The following is a 19,330-nucleotide window of genomic DNA, read 5'->3' as shown; positions in this document are numbered from 1 at the left end:
CTTATCATGGTGTTGGTTTCAAGAAAGGCAGCCAATCCTTTTCAAAATATATCCTTTAGCTGTGTCAGAGAAAGAACATATCTTAGATCAGGGTTCTTCAAACTATGGCCCATGGGCCAGATACAGCAACTGAGGACGATTATCCATCCCCCTCACCCAGGGCTATGAAGTTTCTTTGTTTAAAGGCGCACAAAACAAAGTTTTTGTTTTTACTATAGTCCTGTCCTCCAACAGTCTGAGGGACAGTGAACTGGCCCCCTATTTAAAAAGTTTGAGGACCCCTATCTTAGATGGACCTGAATCAGACTTTTCCTTTAGAAAAGGTACTATTCCTTGACATGGTAGCTCTTAAACCACTTAATTCTTATGATTATCATTTTCTTTTCGATATTTCTCTGCTTAAAGGAATTCTGTATTTTTGCCATGTAACAAAATTGAAATAGCTCATATTGTATATAGGATACTGGATTCCTGTATTGGATAGAAAATCACAGTAGATGATTTTTTAAATTTCTTTCTACTTCCAAGATTTTAGGATTCTCTTATATTCTTGCTGTTACCATAGCATCTATCATGTTCTTCCACATACTGTAAACACTACTAATATTTGAGAGAGAACCCACCCCAACTTTACTTTTGTTGCTTTTAAAGTCAAATTCTAGGGATGTCAGAGTGTGAATTCAGATTATTATAGACAATGAAGTTCACTTCTATAAAATAATATTAAGTTCTGGTGAACATAAATCAAATTTAAACTTGGATTTTAAGTTTACAAAATAAAAATGTTCCTGATCCTGTCACTCATCCTTTTGCTTTATGTCAGTTAAGGGTATATCACTAACTTTTTCTAACTCATATACACCAAGAAAGGAAAAAAAAAAAGAAAGAAAAAAGAAAAATGATGACCAATGCTATATTGTAAGTTCCTACTCAAATGAAGGTAAAAAACTAAATATTTCTCAGAAAATGTCATTTTAAAAAATTGAATGCACAAAATCCACCTTGACATGTACACGCATGCATACATACATGCTTTGCTATGTTTTACATTTCTAATGCTATTCATATGGAAAAACTGCCTATTTCTTGCAATTTGAGTGTACTGGTATATAGGAACTCAGCTAACGTAACCCTTCCCCCCTTGCTAACTTTATATGAATGATGTTTAAGCAATATTATACCTTTCACAGATGAAATAGCAAAGCTCTGTTTCCATGTAATCCATTTATAGCCTTATAGACCCATTACTCCTATGGGAAATGTAATAAATCTTTGTAATGTTCCTGAATGCTGCATTTTGAATTTGGATCTCTGATTTAGCAGACAGATGTGATAAAATACACTTAGCCAGACAACTCCCAGGTGGCTACAAATGAGCTGAGAAGTTATTGTGCATAAGTTATTCTAGCTAAAGTTAGCATTAACTTGTACTCAATATTTTTACTCCTGCTCATTCCTCTTTAGAAATTATGATATGATTGAAAGACATCCAATTGGATGGAATGCTGATATATGCCGATATTCAGCATACTGTGAAAAAAGAAGTACATATTCTAACTAATTTGACAGTATTTATATTTGGTATGTGTGCATCTCTGTGTAAACACCATACACATATAAATAAACATATGTAGACATCCTTACATACTACACCATAGCACTACAAATATATGCATATACACATATATAATTTAAACATATACATATTTTTATATATGCATGTATATATGTAGGGATATATGTGTGGGTACACACATACATATACATATATATATATATATATATATATATATATATATATATACACAGAAAAAGACAGAGAGAGTAGAGACAAGTATACACAGAGACACTCTGAGAGACACAGACTGACACATATACACACATACACACACACACACAGATCATGGCTTGCACAATCTCAATACCAAAGTAATGTTTCCTAATTTGTATCCTGGTATCATGCAGTTGTGGTGCAACAGTTGCTTGTTGGGTACAGTAATAAAATACTTTCCTTATTTGCAGTGTGGTACAGTGGACCAGGGCTTGTATGTGAACCTGACAGAAAGAAACCTTCAGGATGCTCAGAAATTCATCCTTATGCATGAGGTAGTGCAACCAGTTACTACAGTTCCTTACTTCATGGAAGACAACAGCCGGTTTTCTCATGTTGCAGTAGATGTTGTGCAAGGAAAAGACATGCTTTTCCATATCATCTATTTGGCTACAGGTAAGAGTTTTCCATTCTTCAGATGTGTGAATTCTCAGTTTTAAGAATTCTAATCTATAGTTTCATGCTTTGACTTTTTCTGCTTCTTTTTCATTACCACCTACCTCCCTGCTACCCCCATTCCACTCTTATACACACAAATATTTTCCTTTTCTGGTTACCCTTTCTATTTCTTCTTGGAAGTTGTGATGCTTAATCATCTGTTTACCCCTTTTTAGGAATAAAGATGAATTATGTCTTATTTTAAGTACTATGTAAAGAATACATAAACTAATTTCCTTTTTGGCAGAACCTAATGTATGTTAAGTTGTTTAGATTTTTTTTTGGGTTGTTTGTTTAGGGACATTGTTATGAGAACTCTTGCCCTGTGGCTGCATGGGAATTTCCTTAGCACAGAATTCTCATCCCAGGACCATTCCAATAAGCATATATGTTTTAGATACTTCTACAAAAAAATCTGTTATAAATGACACAGGTCTTAATTAAAGTTTGTAGTTAATTGCAGTTTCTGAAGGGCTATAGTATATAATCTCAAAGTTGGATAATAATCCTAATTCTATATAGCAGAATAGTATAATGGAGGAAGGGTCAATTTTTGACTCCGAATGACTTGAGTTTAAGTTTTGTATTTGACATATACTAATTCCATGACTGTGAACATATCATTTCACTTCAGCAACTCTTCTGAGACTATAAGTTATAATTATGTATCTGACTAGATAGAAGGTTTCCACATTGACAGTTTTCTAGAACAGTGGATTCACAGGTCCAGATGGGGAACAGAATTCAGCACAGGTTACAAGACTATTCAAAATTAAAGATTTCCTTTTATTCCTTCTCCATTATCCGCCCCCCCCCTTTTTTTTTTTTTACTATTACTTCTTAAGGCAATTTGTTTAAGATTGTGTCATGTCCTCCTTAAAGGACCTCTCTTTTTACTCCCAAACTTCTCATTTCCAGATCCCACAAAGATTCAAGGTAGAAGGTGGGAAGTTGGGACTCCATTGTTTAAATCTATCTCTGATGACCAAGAGTGTGTATCTTTCTTATGGCCAGATTATGATAGACTAACACTGATATATGAGCCTGATAAGAAGATCATAACTTTCTTTAACAGCTAGTAATGTGGTGCAAACTCCCATATCTTAAACAATAATTTGCTGTCAAAATGAGTCTTAATTCAGAAAGTAGAACAGGAAAAGCCTTAAGAACTCTAATCATTTCTATAACCAACCTTAAATTCTAGAGTACTGATTACAAAGCTACTTAATTCCTGACAGGGAGATATACAGATTGCAAAATAAGAATATATCTATACATATATCCTTATATATATATGTGTGTGTATGTATATTTAAATACATTATATACATGTAGAAATATATTTAAATAAACAATACAGCAATTTATTTTGCTCACCCCCTCCCCAGGTGAGCACAGTCCAAATTAAATTCTAAGCCAAGAAATAAACTGAAAAGAGCAAGGCAATCAAAACAAACAAATAATAACAACAACAACAAAACTTGACCATAAAAACTACTGTGACATGGAAGACCAAGACATAAACTCAGAAGAAAAAAACAATGTGAAAACAATTTTAAGCAAAGCAACAGTAAAAATTTGTTAAGTAACAGCAAATCCAGTAAAAATTTCTGTAATAGTTAAGAGATAAGAAATGTGGATGGTAGAGGAAAAAATAGGAAAAGAACAGTAGAGTAAGTAATACAAAAAAATGAAAGAGAAATAAGGAACTCAATAAGGTTAAACTGCTTACATTTCTATATGAGAAGATGATACATGTAACTTTATCCTTATTAGGGCAGGGATTCCAGAAAGGCAGAGGGGAGATGAGTGTGACTTGCTTATGTTGGGTTGGTTTCAGAAAAGTGGAGTGGTGAAAGGAATGAATTGGGAAAAGGAGGAAGGGAGATACAGAATGGGGGAAATTATGTCATATAAAAATAGTAAACAAGAACTTTTAAGAAAAGGGGAAAATGGTAGGAGTAAAGGGCAGTGTTTGAACCTAACTCTAATTAGAATTGATTCAAATGTGGAAGAAGAGATACATACATACACATTCAAACATTTTTGTACATATAGATGGTGTCTTTTGTCTCCTCTATTAGGTTTTGGTCTTAAAAACCTTTTACACTCTTAAAAATTATTTAATACCCCAATGAAACTTTTGTTTCTGTGAATAATATCTATTGATATTTTTTGCTTTAGGAATTAAAACTGACAACTCAAAAATTCATTGAATATAACCAATACATCTATTACGTGTTAACATGAACACAATTTTGAAAAATAACTTTTCCCAAATAAAAAGCATGTTGTTTTATATATTTTTGCATATTTCTTTAATGTCTGGATTAATAAAAGAGAACTAGTCCCTCATATATACTTCTGGATTATATCTGCTGTAATATTTGAAGAAATCCAGTCTCATCATTGATAGATGGTTGGAAAAGAGAGAATTATTTTAATAGATATATAATATTACAGTATTATTATATAAATAGTTTTTACTTTGTATACTTCTGAAAAGATCATGATGGTACCAACAGACCTTTATCCCTGAAATTTGAAGTTTTGGACTTGGACCATTGAACCCTGAACTCCTGGACTTGAAAAGCATTAACTTAGATAATCTTAGGTCCTTTCTAATTTTTAGATTCTATGATTCTTATATTAATTTCAAAGTCACCTTGTAACAAAATATTACAAAACTATAGTGTTACATTTCTGCTTATTTTTATAATTATCCTTTCCAATTCATTGTAATTGTTGAGTGAAATCATTCTACGAGTCTTATTTGGATGAGCAGTTTCTCCTGTTGACATCTAAGAAATGCCTGCCCTGTGATAAAGCTGATAAACCGCAAATAGTATTACGAAACAGAATTGAAGTCCAGTCAAAACAAACAAATCTCGGCCAAATTATAGCCTCTAACTAAAAATTATACTCCAAGGCTCTGACATTTTAAACAGTGCAACCTCATAATAACTTGATTACCCAAATCTATTTTGATTCATCTTCTTGCGAAGGTTGTTATTACCATCTGGGTGAGGAGAAATTCATGCCTGCTATGTAGCAGCTAGGATCTCCTAAACTATCGGATTACATTCAATATAGTAATCAGATTATAATAATCATTTTTAATGTATAATTTGCCAAATAACTATTCCAGAAATTTAACTTTCTTCACCTCTGAACCTCTATATAAAGGTAACTAGGTGGTTCAATGAATACACTGCTGGGTCTAGAGTTAACTAGACTGATCTCTCTGATTAAGTTCAAGTGTGACCTCAGATACTTACTAGCTAGGGAAGAAACTTATTCTATTTGCCTCAATTTCCTCATCTGTGAAATGGACTGGAAAAGGAAATGGCAAACCACTTCTATATCTTTGCCAAGAAAACCCTACTTGAGGTTATCAAAAATCAGGCAACTAAAATGATTTAACAACAGCAAGAGCCTCTATATAAATGTAAATTTGGGTACTAACTTATTTTAATTTTGTATCTAATCCTTGAGTGTAGTGGCTAGCTTTTTTTTTTTTTTTTTTTTTTTTAAACAGAGGCTGATCAGAAAATTCACTTTACCAATGTTTACTAACATTTGCTATGTAATTAATGATGTCAGATACTTGCCTGAGGTTCTAAGAACTCAAGTGATTCTTGGACTTGATCTTGATTGTACTTGATCTTGACTGGACTTGATCTTTTTTTGTTTTTGGACTTTTCAGAGGAAGGACTTAAATCCACATCTTTCTGTTTTTGAGGCTAAATTTCTCCACTGTATTAATTTGCCATTCATGTTTAGTGCATAGAATCATGTTCAGCATATAGATAGAACTTTTCCTAAACCAGAGAGGGCAGAGAAGTCAGGAGATGCGGAGTTAACAGAATGAGATGTGGGGGAATGGCAGAAATTAAGAGAGTTAGAGTTATGCCACAAAATGTTGGGCCATGGCTTAGACCACCTGTAAATTCTTTCAAATGAATCTGTGTGGAAGCATTTTTGAATTTAAGCTTATTTGGATTAGCTGGATAATGTTAAATTTAGAATCCGTATGCATTTATAGTATTATGTCTCCTGAAGATCAACTTAATTATCACCATACCCCATAGAAGGATATTTTAAGAGACAGATCATATTCTGAGGTTAAATGTAAAACTAAATTACCCTCAAAACTATAAGGGTCTATTTTATTTAGAGGCATAAAAGAAAAAAAAAAAAGATCTTTCAGTTTGATTTTTTTAAGACTCAAGTATGTATTGTTTTGAAACTTCTCCAACTTCCAACACTGCTTTTGAAGGGAGTTTAAGTTCTTCATGACTAAGAATTATTTTATTTAGTCTGTTTATATCTTCAGTAGCTAGTATAGTATCTGCCACATAGTAAGTCCTTCATAATTACTTGTTAATTGATTGATAATGTACATCCCATAGTCACTTTATTTAACATTTAGTTGAAGGATTGTATAGATACACCATACTTTGAATCAGGTTTTTCTGTTGCTCAGTCCTTCCTAAGACCTCTTTGCCTAACATGATCTTTCACTGAACCACAACCAGCTAGTACTTGACCTAAATTATATTATCTGAGGGGAATACTTTCTCCTTACACCAAGAATAGTCTTCTGTTAACCCACACCACCACAGGAGTTGAAGTAAGTGGGGTTGGTTAGAGGAAAATGATCCTTGGGAGAAAACAAGGGACTGGGAAGAGAGGAGAGCCACCCCTGTACCAAATTGCCTGCAGTAGTGTTCACTATATAATACTAATCTAAGTGGACTAACTGTTCTGGTTACTGATATATCTAATCTTTTTTCCTTTCCAGTAACCAAGCAAATAATTAAAATTTATGATTCTGTGATCTGATTTTGCTTCTTCCATTGAAAGAAAATGGCATGTTACCCCATGGATGTAATAATAATAGCTTTTGGACACTGATAAATAGGACTTTGTGTTTTAATTAATGAGTTAACATCATGGTAAAGTGGAAAAAACAACAAATTTGGAGATGAAAAACCTGGGTTCAAACCCATTCTCTGCTACTTAGAATCTTGGGCAACTGCATTAATCTTTCTGGGCTTCAGCTTCCTCAAATGCAAAATTAGAGTACTTGATCATATGACTGAAGTTTCTTTGAGCTACTGTAACTCTGTGATCTGTGACAGCTGTGTTTTTCCTTGTAAACAAAGATGATATTAAAAACTTATAATGAGAAGGAAATGAGCTTTTTCAGAAGTGATGAGATATAACTGAAGTATCTACTGTGTTTCACAAATGGATATAATATACTTTTATTAAAAGGTTAACCAGAGTTAGAGCTGCATCCCGAATTGACATAATGGAATTATTTCTTTTGTGAATTTAATCCGCAGTTAAATGGAATCCCCAACTTGGGATTAATTAGAAAAAAAAAATTAACAAAGCCAGAAAAGACATCAGGAAGAAGCCTCCAAAAAAGAATGGCTAGTAAAAATCATTTCCCCTATTAAAATATATCTCACAGATGAGAAATAACATCTGTTTTACTCTTTTAACATGTGAAATGTTTTGAATCAAACCAACATTTCCTTCTATAAATATGTGCTTTTTTTCCCTCTGTGGCTGAGAGCTGACATTATTTTCAGAGGGGCTAACTGAATGACATTCAAGAATGAAAGTAGTTTAAGATTAAAATGTTTTAGCTGTGCTAGAGAGAACCACTCAAATATGTTTATTGGTATTTAGGAGGGCTCCTAGTTCTGATTTGATTTGTGTGTGGCTTAAGATTTTAAAAGAAGGTAGATCATTAAGCCCCAAATTTTGAAATTTGACATTATACTATATCAAAATAAATGCTACTACTTTTTCAATAAAACCTTACAACACAACACTGTTTACTGGAGGCTCAAAGATTAGGAATCATAAAGCAGAGCCGAGGGGGGGGGGGGACTCACCTGAATTCATCCCCAAACCCCTTCAAACACCTTTAAAGAATGCCATAAAAAAAGTCCTAGAGCAGCAGAATTCACAAAAGGACGAGTGAAATAATTTTCCAGCCAAAGACAACTTAAAAGGTTGGCAGAAAAAATCTGTCATACTTGGATCAAAGTAGAGTACAGGCTGCATCAGTACAGACCCAACGTTAGCAAATTAGGAGCAAACCTTGGGAGCCCCTAACTCAACAGTAGCTGTTACTTCTGGACCCTTTATCCCATAGGCAGTAAGAGGTTTGAACAACTGTTCAGAAGAAGATTATAGGACTGTCTTTTCTGGCACTGGGGATAGGACTCTGTTGCTTTTCCCATATTCAGATCTGGATCATAATCCTGGGTGGCAATTCCAGGGCAAGGAGATACATGAGCATATCAAAGCTTGTATTTGCAGTGGAGAAAAAAAATCCTTATCACACTTTCAGGGCAAAAAAAAAGAACTCTTGTGGTCACTCAGATTAAAATACAGTCCAGAAGAATAATAAATGCACTTTTTATTATCCCCTTGCAAGAACTGAAAACTAATAGATTTCCTAGAAGTATCTCTGAAAACAGTTGCACAAAACTTCTGATGATTAGATTAGAGTGCTCTCTGTCCTAGAAGCAAAGTTCCACTTTAACAAAGAGTTAAAAGGCAAAGCAGACTGTGAAAATATTGAAAGCAAAAGAAAAATATTCTGACCATAGCATTTTACTTAGGTGATAAGGAAGATAAAAACACACACTCAGAAGGAGATTTTAAGAAGTCAGAGCTCCAATATCAAAAGCTTCCAAGAAAAATATATGGATTGGTTTCATGCCATAGAAAAACTCAAAAAGGTTTTTGAAAATCAAGAAATATAGAGGAAAAATTGGGAAGAGAAATGAAAGTGATGCAAGAAAATCATAAAAACAAGTCAACAGCATGGCAAAGTAGAAATAAAAAAAAACTGAAACCTTAACAAAACCGACCAGGCTTAATGATAAAAAAGGTACAAAAACCCAATAAAAGAAAAATGCCTTAAAAAATCAAATGGAAAAAGAGACACAAAATTTCACTGCAGAAAAACCACTCTTTTAAAAAAATAGAATTGTCCAAATGGAAAAGGAGATATAAAAGGTCACTGAATTAAATCATTTCTTAAAATTAGAATTGAGTAAAAGGAAACTAAGGACTTTATGAGAAATCAAGAAACAATAAAACAAAACCAAAGAATGGGGAAAAAAGAAGACAATGTGAAATATTTCATTGAAAAAACAATGGAGAATTGATCCAGCAAACATAACTTTAAAATTATTTTTGAAATATTTTTAAAATTAAAAGTAATTTCAAAGGCATTGTAATATATCTTTCAAGATAAAATTCAAGAAATTAAGGAAAACTGCCCCAATATTCTAGAATCAGAGGGGAAAATAAAAATTGAAAAATTCCACTGATTACATCCTGAAAAATAATCCCCAATGAAAACTCCAAATAATCTTATAGCCAGTTCAAGAATCCCCAGATCAAGGAAAAAATATTGCAAACTAGAAAGAAACAACTTAAATGTTATGGAAAAATAGTCAGGATAAAACAAGATTTAGCAGCTTCTACATTAAAGAATCAGAGGGCATGGAATGATATTCCAGAAGGCAAAGGAACTTTAATTACAATCAATAATCACTTATCTAGCAAAAGTGAGTATAATCCTTCAGGGAAAAATGGATGTTCAGTTAAAAATGGACATTCAATGATGAAAAGACCAGAACTGAATGAAAAATGGGATTTTCAAATATAAGACCCAAGAGAAATCATAAGGGACTTTGTAAGGTCAAACTGTTAACTTCCTTATATTGCATGATGAGTCTTGTAACTCATAAAAAAAAAAAAAAAAAACTTTCTTATTATTAGGACAGCTAAAAGGAGAATATATAGACAAAGGGCACAAGTTTGAGGTGACTATGATGATGAATGATATTTAAAAATAAAATTATGGCGTGAGAAAGAGGAATGCACCAGGGAAGAGGATTGTTAAAATGTAGTAAATTATCATATAAAAGAGGCAAGAAAAAGCTTTTACAATGGCAGGGAAGGTGGGAAAGGGGGGAGTGAATGAACTTTAATCTCATCAGAATTGGCTCAAAAAGGGAATAATACACACACTCAACTGGGTAGAGAAATCACTCTTACCCTACAAGAAAGTAGGAGAGAAAAGAGGGTAAGGAGTAGTGGTGGATAGAAAGGAGGACAGAATGGAGAGGGTGGTAGTCAGAAGCAAATCACTTTTGAGGAGAGACAGGATAAAAAAAGGAGAGACTAGAATCAAAGGGAAGGGGAGAGGATGGAGGGAAATATATTTAGTAATCATAAATGTGAAAAAAAAATTTGAATCAGATTTCTCTGACAAGTGCCTTATTTCTTTCTTTCTTTTTTTTTTTTATTTAATAGCCTTTTATTTACAGGATATATGCATGGGTAACTTTACAGCATTAACAATTGCCAAACCTCTTGTTCCAATTTTTCACCTCTTACCCCCCCACCCCCTCCCCTAGATGGCAGGATGACCAGTAGATGTTAAATATATTAAAATATAAATTAGATACACAATAAGTATAAATGACCAAAACGTTATTTTGCTGTATAAAAAGAATCAGACTCTGAAATATTGTACAATTAGCTTGTGAAGGAAATCAAAAATGCAGGTGGGCATAAATATAGGGATTGGGAATTCAATGTAATGGTTTTTAGTCATCTCCCAGAGTTCTTTTTCTGGGCATAGCTGGTTCAGTTCATTACTGCTCCATTGGAAATGATTTGGTTGATCTCGTTGCTGAGGATGGCCTGGTCCATCAGAACTGGTCATCATATAGTATTGTTGTTGAAGTATATAATGATCTCCTGGTCCTGCTCATTTCACTCAGCATCAGTTCGTGTAAGTCTCTCCAGGCCTTTCTGAAATTATTCTGTTGGTCATTTCTTACAGAACAGTAATATTCCATAATATTTATATACCACAATTTATTCAGCCATTCTCCAACTGATTGACATCCATTCAGTTTCTAGGTTTTAGCCACTACAAAAAGGGCTGCCACAAACATTCGTAAGTGCCTTATTTCTTAAGAAGCAACTTCATAAAAGAAGTTGCCATTCCCCAACTGATAAATGATCCAAAGATATGAACAGTTTTCTAATGAAGTTTTAAAAGTTCTCTATAGCCATATGAAAAAATGCTCTAACTCACTATTTATTGGAGAAATGCAAATTAAAACAATTCTGAGATACTACTTCATACCTACTTGATTGGCTAATAGAATTGAAAAGGGAAATGACAATTCTTGGAGGAGATGTGGGAAAAATGAGACATTAATACATTATTGGTGGAAATGGGAATTCTTTCAACCATTCTGTAAAGTCATTTGTAACCGCCTAAATAGTCATAAAATCTCACATACCCTTTGACCTAGCAATAATACTACTGGGTCTTTTAGGGAAAAGAGATATAAAAAGGAAAAGAAGCTATATATACAAAAATTCATTCTGTTCTATTTTTTTCATTCTTTAGAATTTGTTTTGTTATTTCTTGGTCTCTCATAGCTTCACAGGTTTTGCCTTGCCCAATTCTAGTTTTAAAAAGGTGATTTTGTCCTTTTCTAGTTGGTTAGATATTTTTTGTAATTTTGTTTTTCTTGGAAGATTTATATTTTTTAGTTTTTCCTCAATGTCTGTTATTGATTTTTAAATTCGTTTTGAGTTCTTCTATAAATTCTTTTTAGGTATGGAGCCATTTGTCCTTACTCTTTGGGATAGGTTTTTTTTTTTTACTTGATTGTCTTTCTTTGAAGATGAAACCCAGTTTTCTCTGTTCCCATAGTATATTTCTATGGTGAGGTTCTTTCTTTTTGACTGGTTCATTTTTTTTAAATACAAGGCAGAAGTTTAAGCATCTCTAATCCTGGGGAGGGGGATTGTGCTTCTGACTTCACCTGAGATCTACCCTATGACCAAGAATCCCAAACCAAGAACTCCATCCTCTAGCAAGTACTCAGCACCAACAGCACTTCTTCCTCCTGCCTCATAGACGTTCAGGTTCCTTCTTGCCCAGAGCCAGTTCCCTGCAGCACAGCTGAACCTGGCATTCCTAATCATCTCCCTGAATTAAGCCCCTAACTCCATAGGCCAGGAGGTGAAAGTTTCTGTAGTTTCTGCTGAAGTTCCAGCCATACCCAGTTAGCCCTAGGGTTTCCCATTTAGTGCTTCTATGGAGCTAGACTAGAGGTGTTTGCTTCTCACAGGGTTAATCCCCTAATCCTAGGCTGAGGCTTTCTTCAGATTTTTTCTGAGTATACAGAAAATTCCTGTTCTGCCCCAAATCTTCTTGATTTTTCATGGGTCTATGTTTGCTCTGAGGTGCAATTTTTTTCTATTTGTGGGGGAAATCAGGAGATTCCATGTTCCCAGAATGTTACTTTTTCTGAACCAAAAGTATCTCTCAAAACTCTTAGGGGGAAATATATTGGGATGTCTCAGAAACTTTTAATAATATTAAAATATCTCTATTCTTAGTCTTTTACGTCTGTAGTAGGTAGAAAATAGTAATATTTATAAAGTAATTTAAGTTTCTTAAAACAACAATCATTTACTAAGAACTTTCTGTGTGTGCATATTGTGCTATATTAAAGGGACATAGCACCATTCAAAAGAACTGGACCTCCAGATACCTAAATCTCTAATATACAAATGCAAACAAAAAAGCAAGGAAGGTCTTGGTCCTTTATGATCTTACATCCCTCATTCTTATGGGAAAGACAACATGGCAAATTAAGGTGGAAAGGGGGTTGTAAGGGTGAGAATACAAGATAACTATATGTGGCAATTTCTTAAATCTGGGAAGTCAGAACCACAGCCAAAAAGAGAATGGATATTAGTTGTTAGCCTATATGTCCTTTTCCTGATGGATTCTTGAAAAGTACTCTTAAACCAAAGAAGGGGGGAGGGTCCACATACTTTTACTTTCACCTTCATATCAAACATTCATCTTTTTTACCTATTTTAGATAGGATGACTTAAGACATAAAGAGGTTAAATCATTTATTTAGTGAACACATAGCTAGTTAGTGGCAGAACTGAATCTTGGACAAAGATGTCCTGACTTCTAAAACAATATAGTTTTTACTCCAAACCACTGACTTTTGTTGTTCTATATCTCAATCTATTTTTGTTTCTCACAAATTATCTCATTGTGTTCCAAAGTAGATTTCCTACTTATACCTTCCAGCTATTTGACTTATATCCAAGATAATATGAGGTAAAATATGTAATGTAAAAATATTTAAGTAGACACAATCCATGTAGCCCTAATTGAATATCAACAGAACTGAAACAGTAACAAGATTATTCTGGAAATATATTCTAAATGTGTGCTTTAAGTAGTTCTTTTATTCTTTTAAACACATACATACAACTTTCAATTTAGAAAATATTGCCTACTAAAGTGTATCAATAAATAGAATTAAGCTAGCTCTGTGATTAAAAGAATTGATAAGATCAAAACCATCTCTGTTAATAAAATTGAAAGGCAAGCAAATCTTGAAGCATATGCTGCACCATCTTTGGGAATTTGTGTTCCAGAAAGTTGAACTTTAATTGAATTTATTTTTGTAACATCCAAAAGCTTTCGTGCAGCACAATAGTGTATTGAACTGATGAGGGGAAAAAAAGTGTTCTGGCCAAATATACAATTGCTATTACAAAAACAAATGCATAAAACTTTCATTTCAAACTTATCCTTTTGTTTTAAAAAGTTTCACTGACTCAGTCCTATCTCCACAATTTTCCTCTTCTGTTAAAAAAAATAAAAAGAAGGGACATTAAACTTTGTACTAGTTTTACATACCAGTTTTAGCCATTGGGATTATTTTTAGGGATATATAAGAAAATAGATTGCAATAGCTCATCAAAACCCTGATGGCCTATTATCAAAGTGAAGTAAACTATTTTTGAGAAAAACATAAACATTTATTTTAGGAGATGATGATGAAGGTTGGGATGATTGTGATTGAGGTGATGATGATAAACAATAGCAGAAGAGAGGCAGATAGTACACTATAGTGAATAGAGGGGAGTAAATGTATCTGGAAGAACTAAGTTACAATTTAGTTCTGATCTTAAATGATATCTTGTCTTTGAGTAAGCTAATTTAACTTTTTTAGGACCCAAATAGTTTTCTATAAGAGTGTATATTTCAGGGCAAATGCTGATTTTCATGGTTTGATTGAGTTTCCTCTCCAGGAATCTTTATATACAGAAAAAGAGCTAGCCCCTATCTCTTTTCACTCCCAATTTAAAATGTGTATTAAATTCCTTTATGGTTTACAAAACACTTTTATGTACATTATTATGTACATTATTTTATGACTCTGAGGCATATATTCTCTCAACATTATTTCCCCATTTTTATGGAAGAGGAAACGGAGGTTTAGAGAAGTTACATGATGTAGCTATAAATGGTAGACACAAGGATGGTACATCTGATTCCAAGTCCCATGTTTCTGTAAGCTGATCTATATGTATGTTTTACAGTTATGAAGTTGCAGGAATAATTGAACTCTATTCCCTAGTGATCCCCTCTTTACTTGCTAGAATGTAGTATATAGTGGCACATTCAAGTTGTTTAGGAAGGACACCAAGGGACTATTTAATGAATTACTGCAGCAGCACATTGGACACTGGGGGAGAATCCAGTTAAGTGTTTAACAGACCAGATCAGAACATCAGTTGTCATAGGGACTGGTATAGGTTAGCAACATCCTTGATAATGAATAAGATAGTTTAATTTTCTTTGCTTAAAGAGATATGCACTTGAAATAACCTTTATGTAGTAGAGAACCTTATAATTCTTAAGGTAAATATATACATTGAAATTAGCAGTAGTAGCGATAATAATTATGGTGATAATAGCTGGATTTAAAGCTCTATCAGTTTTCCTCTTTATCTTCCTAAGCCTAGAACAGTGTTTTGTACATAGTAATTTTCTTGATAAATGGATATTGAATGAATAAAAGAATACTAGCAATAGAATATATGCATATATATATATATATATATTTATTTCCCTACATATTACATATAGTGGAGTGCAGAGACAGAAATAGAAACAGAGGCAGAATTATAAAAAGTGTTTCATGCATACATACACATATATTTATATTTATGTGTGTAAGTTTATATATAAACATTCTATAATTATAATTAAAAGAGATTAATGTGTTCGCTTGCACATGATTTTTATGTATTAAAGACTAGATAGCTCTATTGGTTAGAGGGTGATATTCATCAAAAAAAATTCCAGATTTCATTGTCAAATCAACAGAGACAACTTTTCTTCACCATTCACACACACCAAATTTTATTTTTAAAATACCTTCCATTATAAAAGGACAAAATAGTAACTGGATAATACATTACATTGACTGAAAGGGAACTTAGTGGTCAGTTCGATCAGAGTTTTTCAAATTTTTTCCACTCATTACCACTTTTTACCTGAGATATTTTTATGTGACCCTGTGTATATAAAATAAGTATACAATTGTTTTTGTATTTACTGATTTACTGATGATAAATCATAATTTTGTGACCCCCCCCCCACATAGATGTGAGACCCAACAGTTGATCAAAAAACACAGTTTAAGAAGCTGGAATCTAGATCAACCCTCTTCTTTTAATCAGTAGGAATGGTGGATGACTAGAGAAGTAACTGGCCTTTGCATTCTCAATCAGCAGCAGAACCTGAGGTATAAGTGACATCTTTTTAATCCCTTTCTAATGTGTTCTATACCAGTAGTCAGTTTACTACATATGTGGAAGAGTAAATAAAACTGTTTGTCACAATTCAAGAAATAACCTAAGAAAAAATAACCTATATTATCCTCACAAAGGAACTTATAATTTCACCTTCTTGTATAGACAACATATCAATGAGATACATGAGATAGATAGATAGATAGATGGATGGATGGATATAGATATCTATGGATAGATAGATAGATGGAAGAATGGATGATTTACATGAACATTTACATTTCAAAGGGTTTCTCTTTTTTCCTTTCCATCTTTCTTCTCACATCTCTTCTCCTTTCTTTTTTCTTTCTCCCAAAATATCAAGTGGAGGAATATAGTTAAAGTTACAGGGTAAGAATTTGATTTTAATATTTCTTAAACTTAAAATAATTATTTAAATGAGACACTTTCATTTTTATTCTCCTTTCAAAATGTCTGTGATTTAAGAGAATAGGAAAAAAGTGAGTGTGCTTACATAAAAAAATTATAAAAAAATTATATCACCTTGCTTCTAAATTTAGTTATTTTATACAAGAAGACTTTATGAACATTTATACCTTTCTGTGCCTAGAAAAAATTAGAACTACAATGTTTCTGGTGATTTAGAGGACATCTACAAGGAGGTTCTTATGATTTAAAAAGTAATTTTTCATTCATGGATGTCTATAATAACCCTCAGAAGTGAGAAATGTAAAGTAGTTTCACTCCAGCATGTTTTGCTTTTTGCAGTATATCCATCTGAGTTGCTTTTTTCTTATTTTATGGGTGTTTTCACTTATTAATCTACTGATATTGATTTTTGTTTGTTTATGAGAAGTCAGGAGGAATAGGAATCTGTAGAGAGGTCTAGACTAGTGACCTTATTTTATGAAATAGAACCCTTTAGCATAATTATTTTAAGAATATAGAAACACTGTGAAAAAGAAGACTGGAAAGTCTAGACTTTTTCTAAGCCACTTTGTCAGATTCTCATTGACCTTTTATTTCCTAAAAATTATTCAGTTCTTTTCCCACTGTAATTTTTTTTTTTAGTGTTAACAACATGGCTACCAATACAGCATCTATAATGTTTACAACACATTCTGATCTCTACAGTCACTGTGTCTAGGCATATAGCCAAATTACAGCTAATATATCAATATTCATATTTAATGGGACAAGTTGGCAACTCTGAAATTGAAACTAGTGGGAAAATATTTAATTCATCTTCTGCCTAAAAAAAAGTCATTTTAGGGTTTCTTGTTTAACAAGAATACATAATCCCAGAAATGATCCATCCTGTTGCTGAGATAGCTAATGTGAAACCTTCTCATAGATTGTATACCAGTCCACAAAAGAAATCAGCTAAATTAGAATTGTTGCCTCCTGTTACTTATTCTGATGTGGCCAGAGTTATCACTTCAGTTTTGATATTCTGCAATTCTAAAATAAGACATTCATATTCAGCAATTTAGATTTGTGGGTTTTGGTTTTCAGAGAAGAAAAGTGTTAGAAATGCTGATTATGTTTTCAAAAAATTGAGAAAGAGTAAAATTAGAAAGTGATAAAAGGACTACTATACATATGAGGGAAAAAAAAGAAAGAAAATGATTTTTTTTTTCCATTGTGGCATGAGTAGGTAGGAAAAACACCCTGAATTTCAAGTGATAAGAATAAGTTTAGAATCTGACTTTGCTACTGACTTTTGGGAAAAACATTTCTTTCATCTCAGTTTCCTAATCGGTAAAATTAAGGAATCACTAAAAAAAATTTGTAATTGTAAATTCTAAATATATGTCCTTTTATTCCATGAGATATTTACATTAAACACATTTAAACTTAATTAAATGCTTCATTATTTATTTTTACTTTTTATTATTTTGTTAATTTTGTTTTGGTTTGATTGTCTCTGGTATCAGAACATTTTTTATAAATCCTGTAGCCTTTAAGATTGCTTAATCTCTCTTGTTCTTAGTTTATTCTTCAATAAACTGCAATAAACTTGGGTAAGATGTTATTTAAGATAAATTTTAGATAGGTAATTGTGTGATTCAGCCTTCAATATTTTTCTTAATATCAAGAAACTAATTTATGTGCCATTCTATTCCTTGAAAAATCTCAAGTAGCTAGCATAAAACCAATCAGCATGACTTGAAATGGGAACTGAGGCAAAACATGATCAGAAAGTACTTTCTAAGTATCTGTGGCCATATTTGAATTCAAGAAGATGAGAATTCCTGAATCCAGGCTTGGTACTTTATCCACTGTGGTACCTAACTTCCCTAAGAAGAATCCTGTTTGGGATAATCAATGTAAATGTAAGCTTTATTTGAATTATAAACCATTTCAGGGGATATTCTAATATTAGGTAATGCCAACTAGATTCTATTGTCAAAAGAATATTTTTTATGTTTTACAGAATTCGGTTTGCCTCCATTAATGCTATTGTGAATTGATAATTGTCTGTGATAAATGCATTTATTTGTAGACTTTTAAAATTCTTTTAAAATTCATTCACAAATTTAATATTATTAGTTTCCTGCTTTCAAACTATTAGTATTTTGTGCTCTGTTATTTTTTTTGAAAAAATTCCAATAATGTATTCTTGTTCTCCTTATAGCCTTTGTACTGTCGAAATAAATGTTTTATTTTGTGTAATCCTTTTGTTGTCCATAAAGGTATTTGAATAGATAATATATTTTTTTCATTATTGTTCACTAAATACTGTAGATAATTCATCAAGGAAACCATGAAATCACTATGCCTTCCAAAATGTATTTGCCTTAAGCAAGACAGAATCCACATCCCATGGTCATGAACCTTTTTCCACATGGTAGGCATGTTGGCAGCTGACTTCATGAGTTCTGTGGTTAGTTTTATAATGAACTGAATTCATCATGCCAACCAATTAGGCAATTCAATCAGTCCCTGAAGGTTTGCTTTCCTTAGGCACATAGATTCAAAATTTGGATATTTTTTCCTGTTAGCATAATTCCCTATCCTATCCTAACTTCTTTCAAATTCTCTGCTTCATTCCTCTTGAAGCTTTCATTTTTCCTCAGCATGAAACCTACTTCCTTTGCTCATAGTTTCACAGTATTATATCTTAACCTTAGGGATAATCTAGTTCAACAGTCCTCATTTTGTAAATGAGGAAAAAACCCTGGAGAGGTTAAATGTGTAGCTCAAAGTCATATTGGTAACAAGCGGCAAAGCTGCAATTTGAACATGAGTTTTCTGACTATTACTCCAGTATTTATTTGACACTATTTCTTTACTGTCTTGGTTCTTGTGACATAAAAATGTTTGAGAGACACAGTTTCTGCATAATTGATCATT

The 19,330-nt window shown here is 32.7% G+C and overlaps 1 protein-coding gene across 3 annotated transcripts in view; it reads left to right on the top strand.

Moving 5' to 3' along the window:
• Nucleotides 1-19,330, top strand: part of SEMA5A (semaphorin 5A) — a 600,495-nt gene that overhangs the window by 371,065 nt on the left and 210,100 nt on the right. For all 3 annotated transcript variants that reach the window (XM_031946119.1, XM_031946120.1, XM_031946118.1), the window contains exon 11: nt 2,023-2,227. In XM_031946119.1, coding sequence (XP_031801979.1) covers nt 2,023-2,227 — 205 coding nt within the window. The remainder of the gene's footprint in view (nt 1-2,022; nt 2,228-19,330) is intronic.

This window comes from Sarcophilus harrisii, chromosome 1 (genome assembly GCF_902635505.1).
Source record: "Sarcophilus harrisii chromosome 1, mSarHar1.11, whole genome shotgun sequence".
In the NCBI taxonomy this organism is placed as follows: Eukaryota; Metazoa; Chordata; class Mammalia; order Dasyuromorphia; family Dasyuridae; genus Sarcophilus; species Sarcophilus harrisii.
The sequence above is the reverse complement of the archived record's forward strand: the minus strand, read 5'-3'. Positions and strand labels throughout refer to the sequence as shown.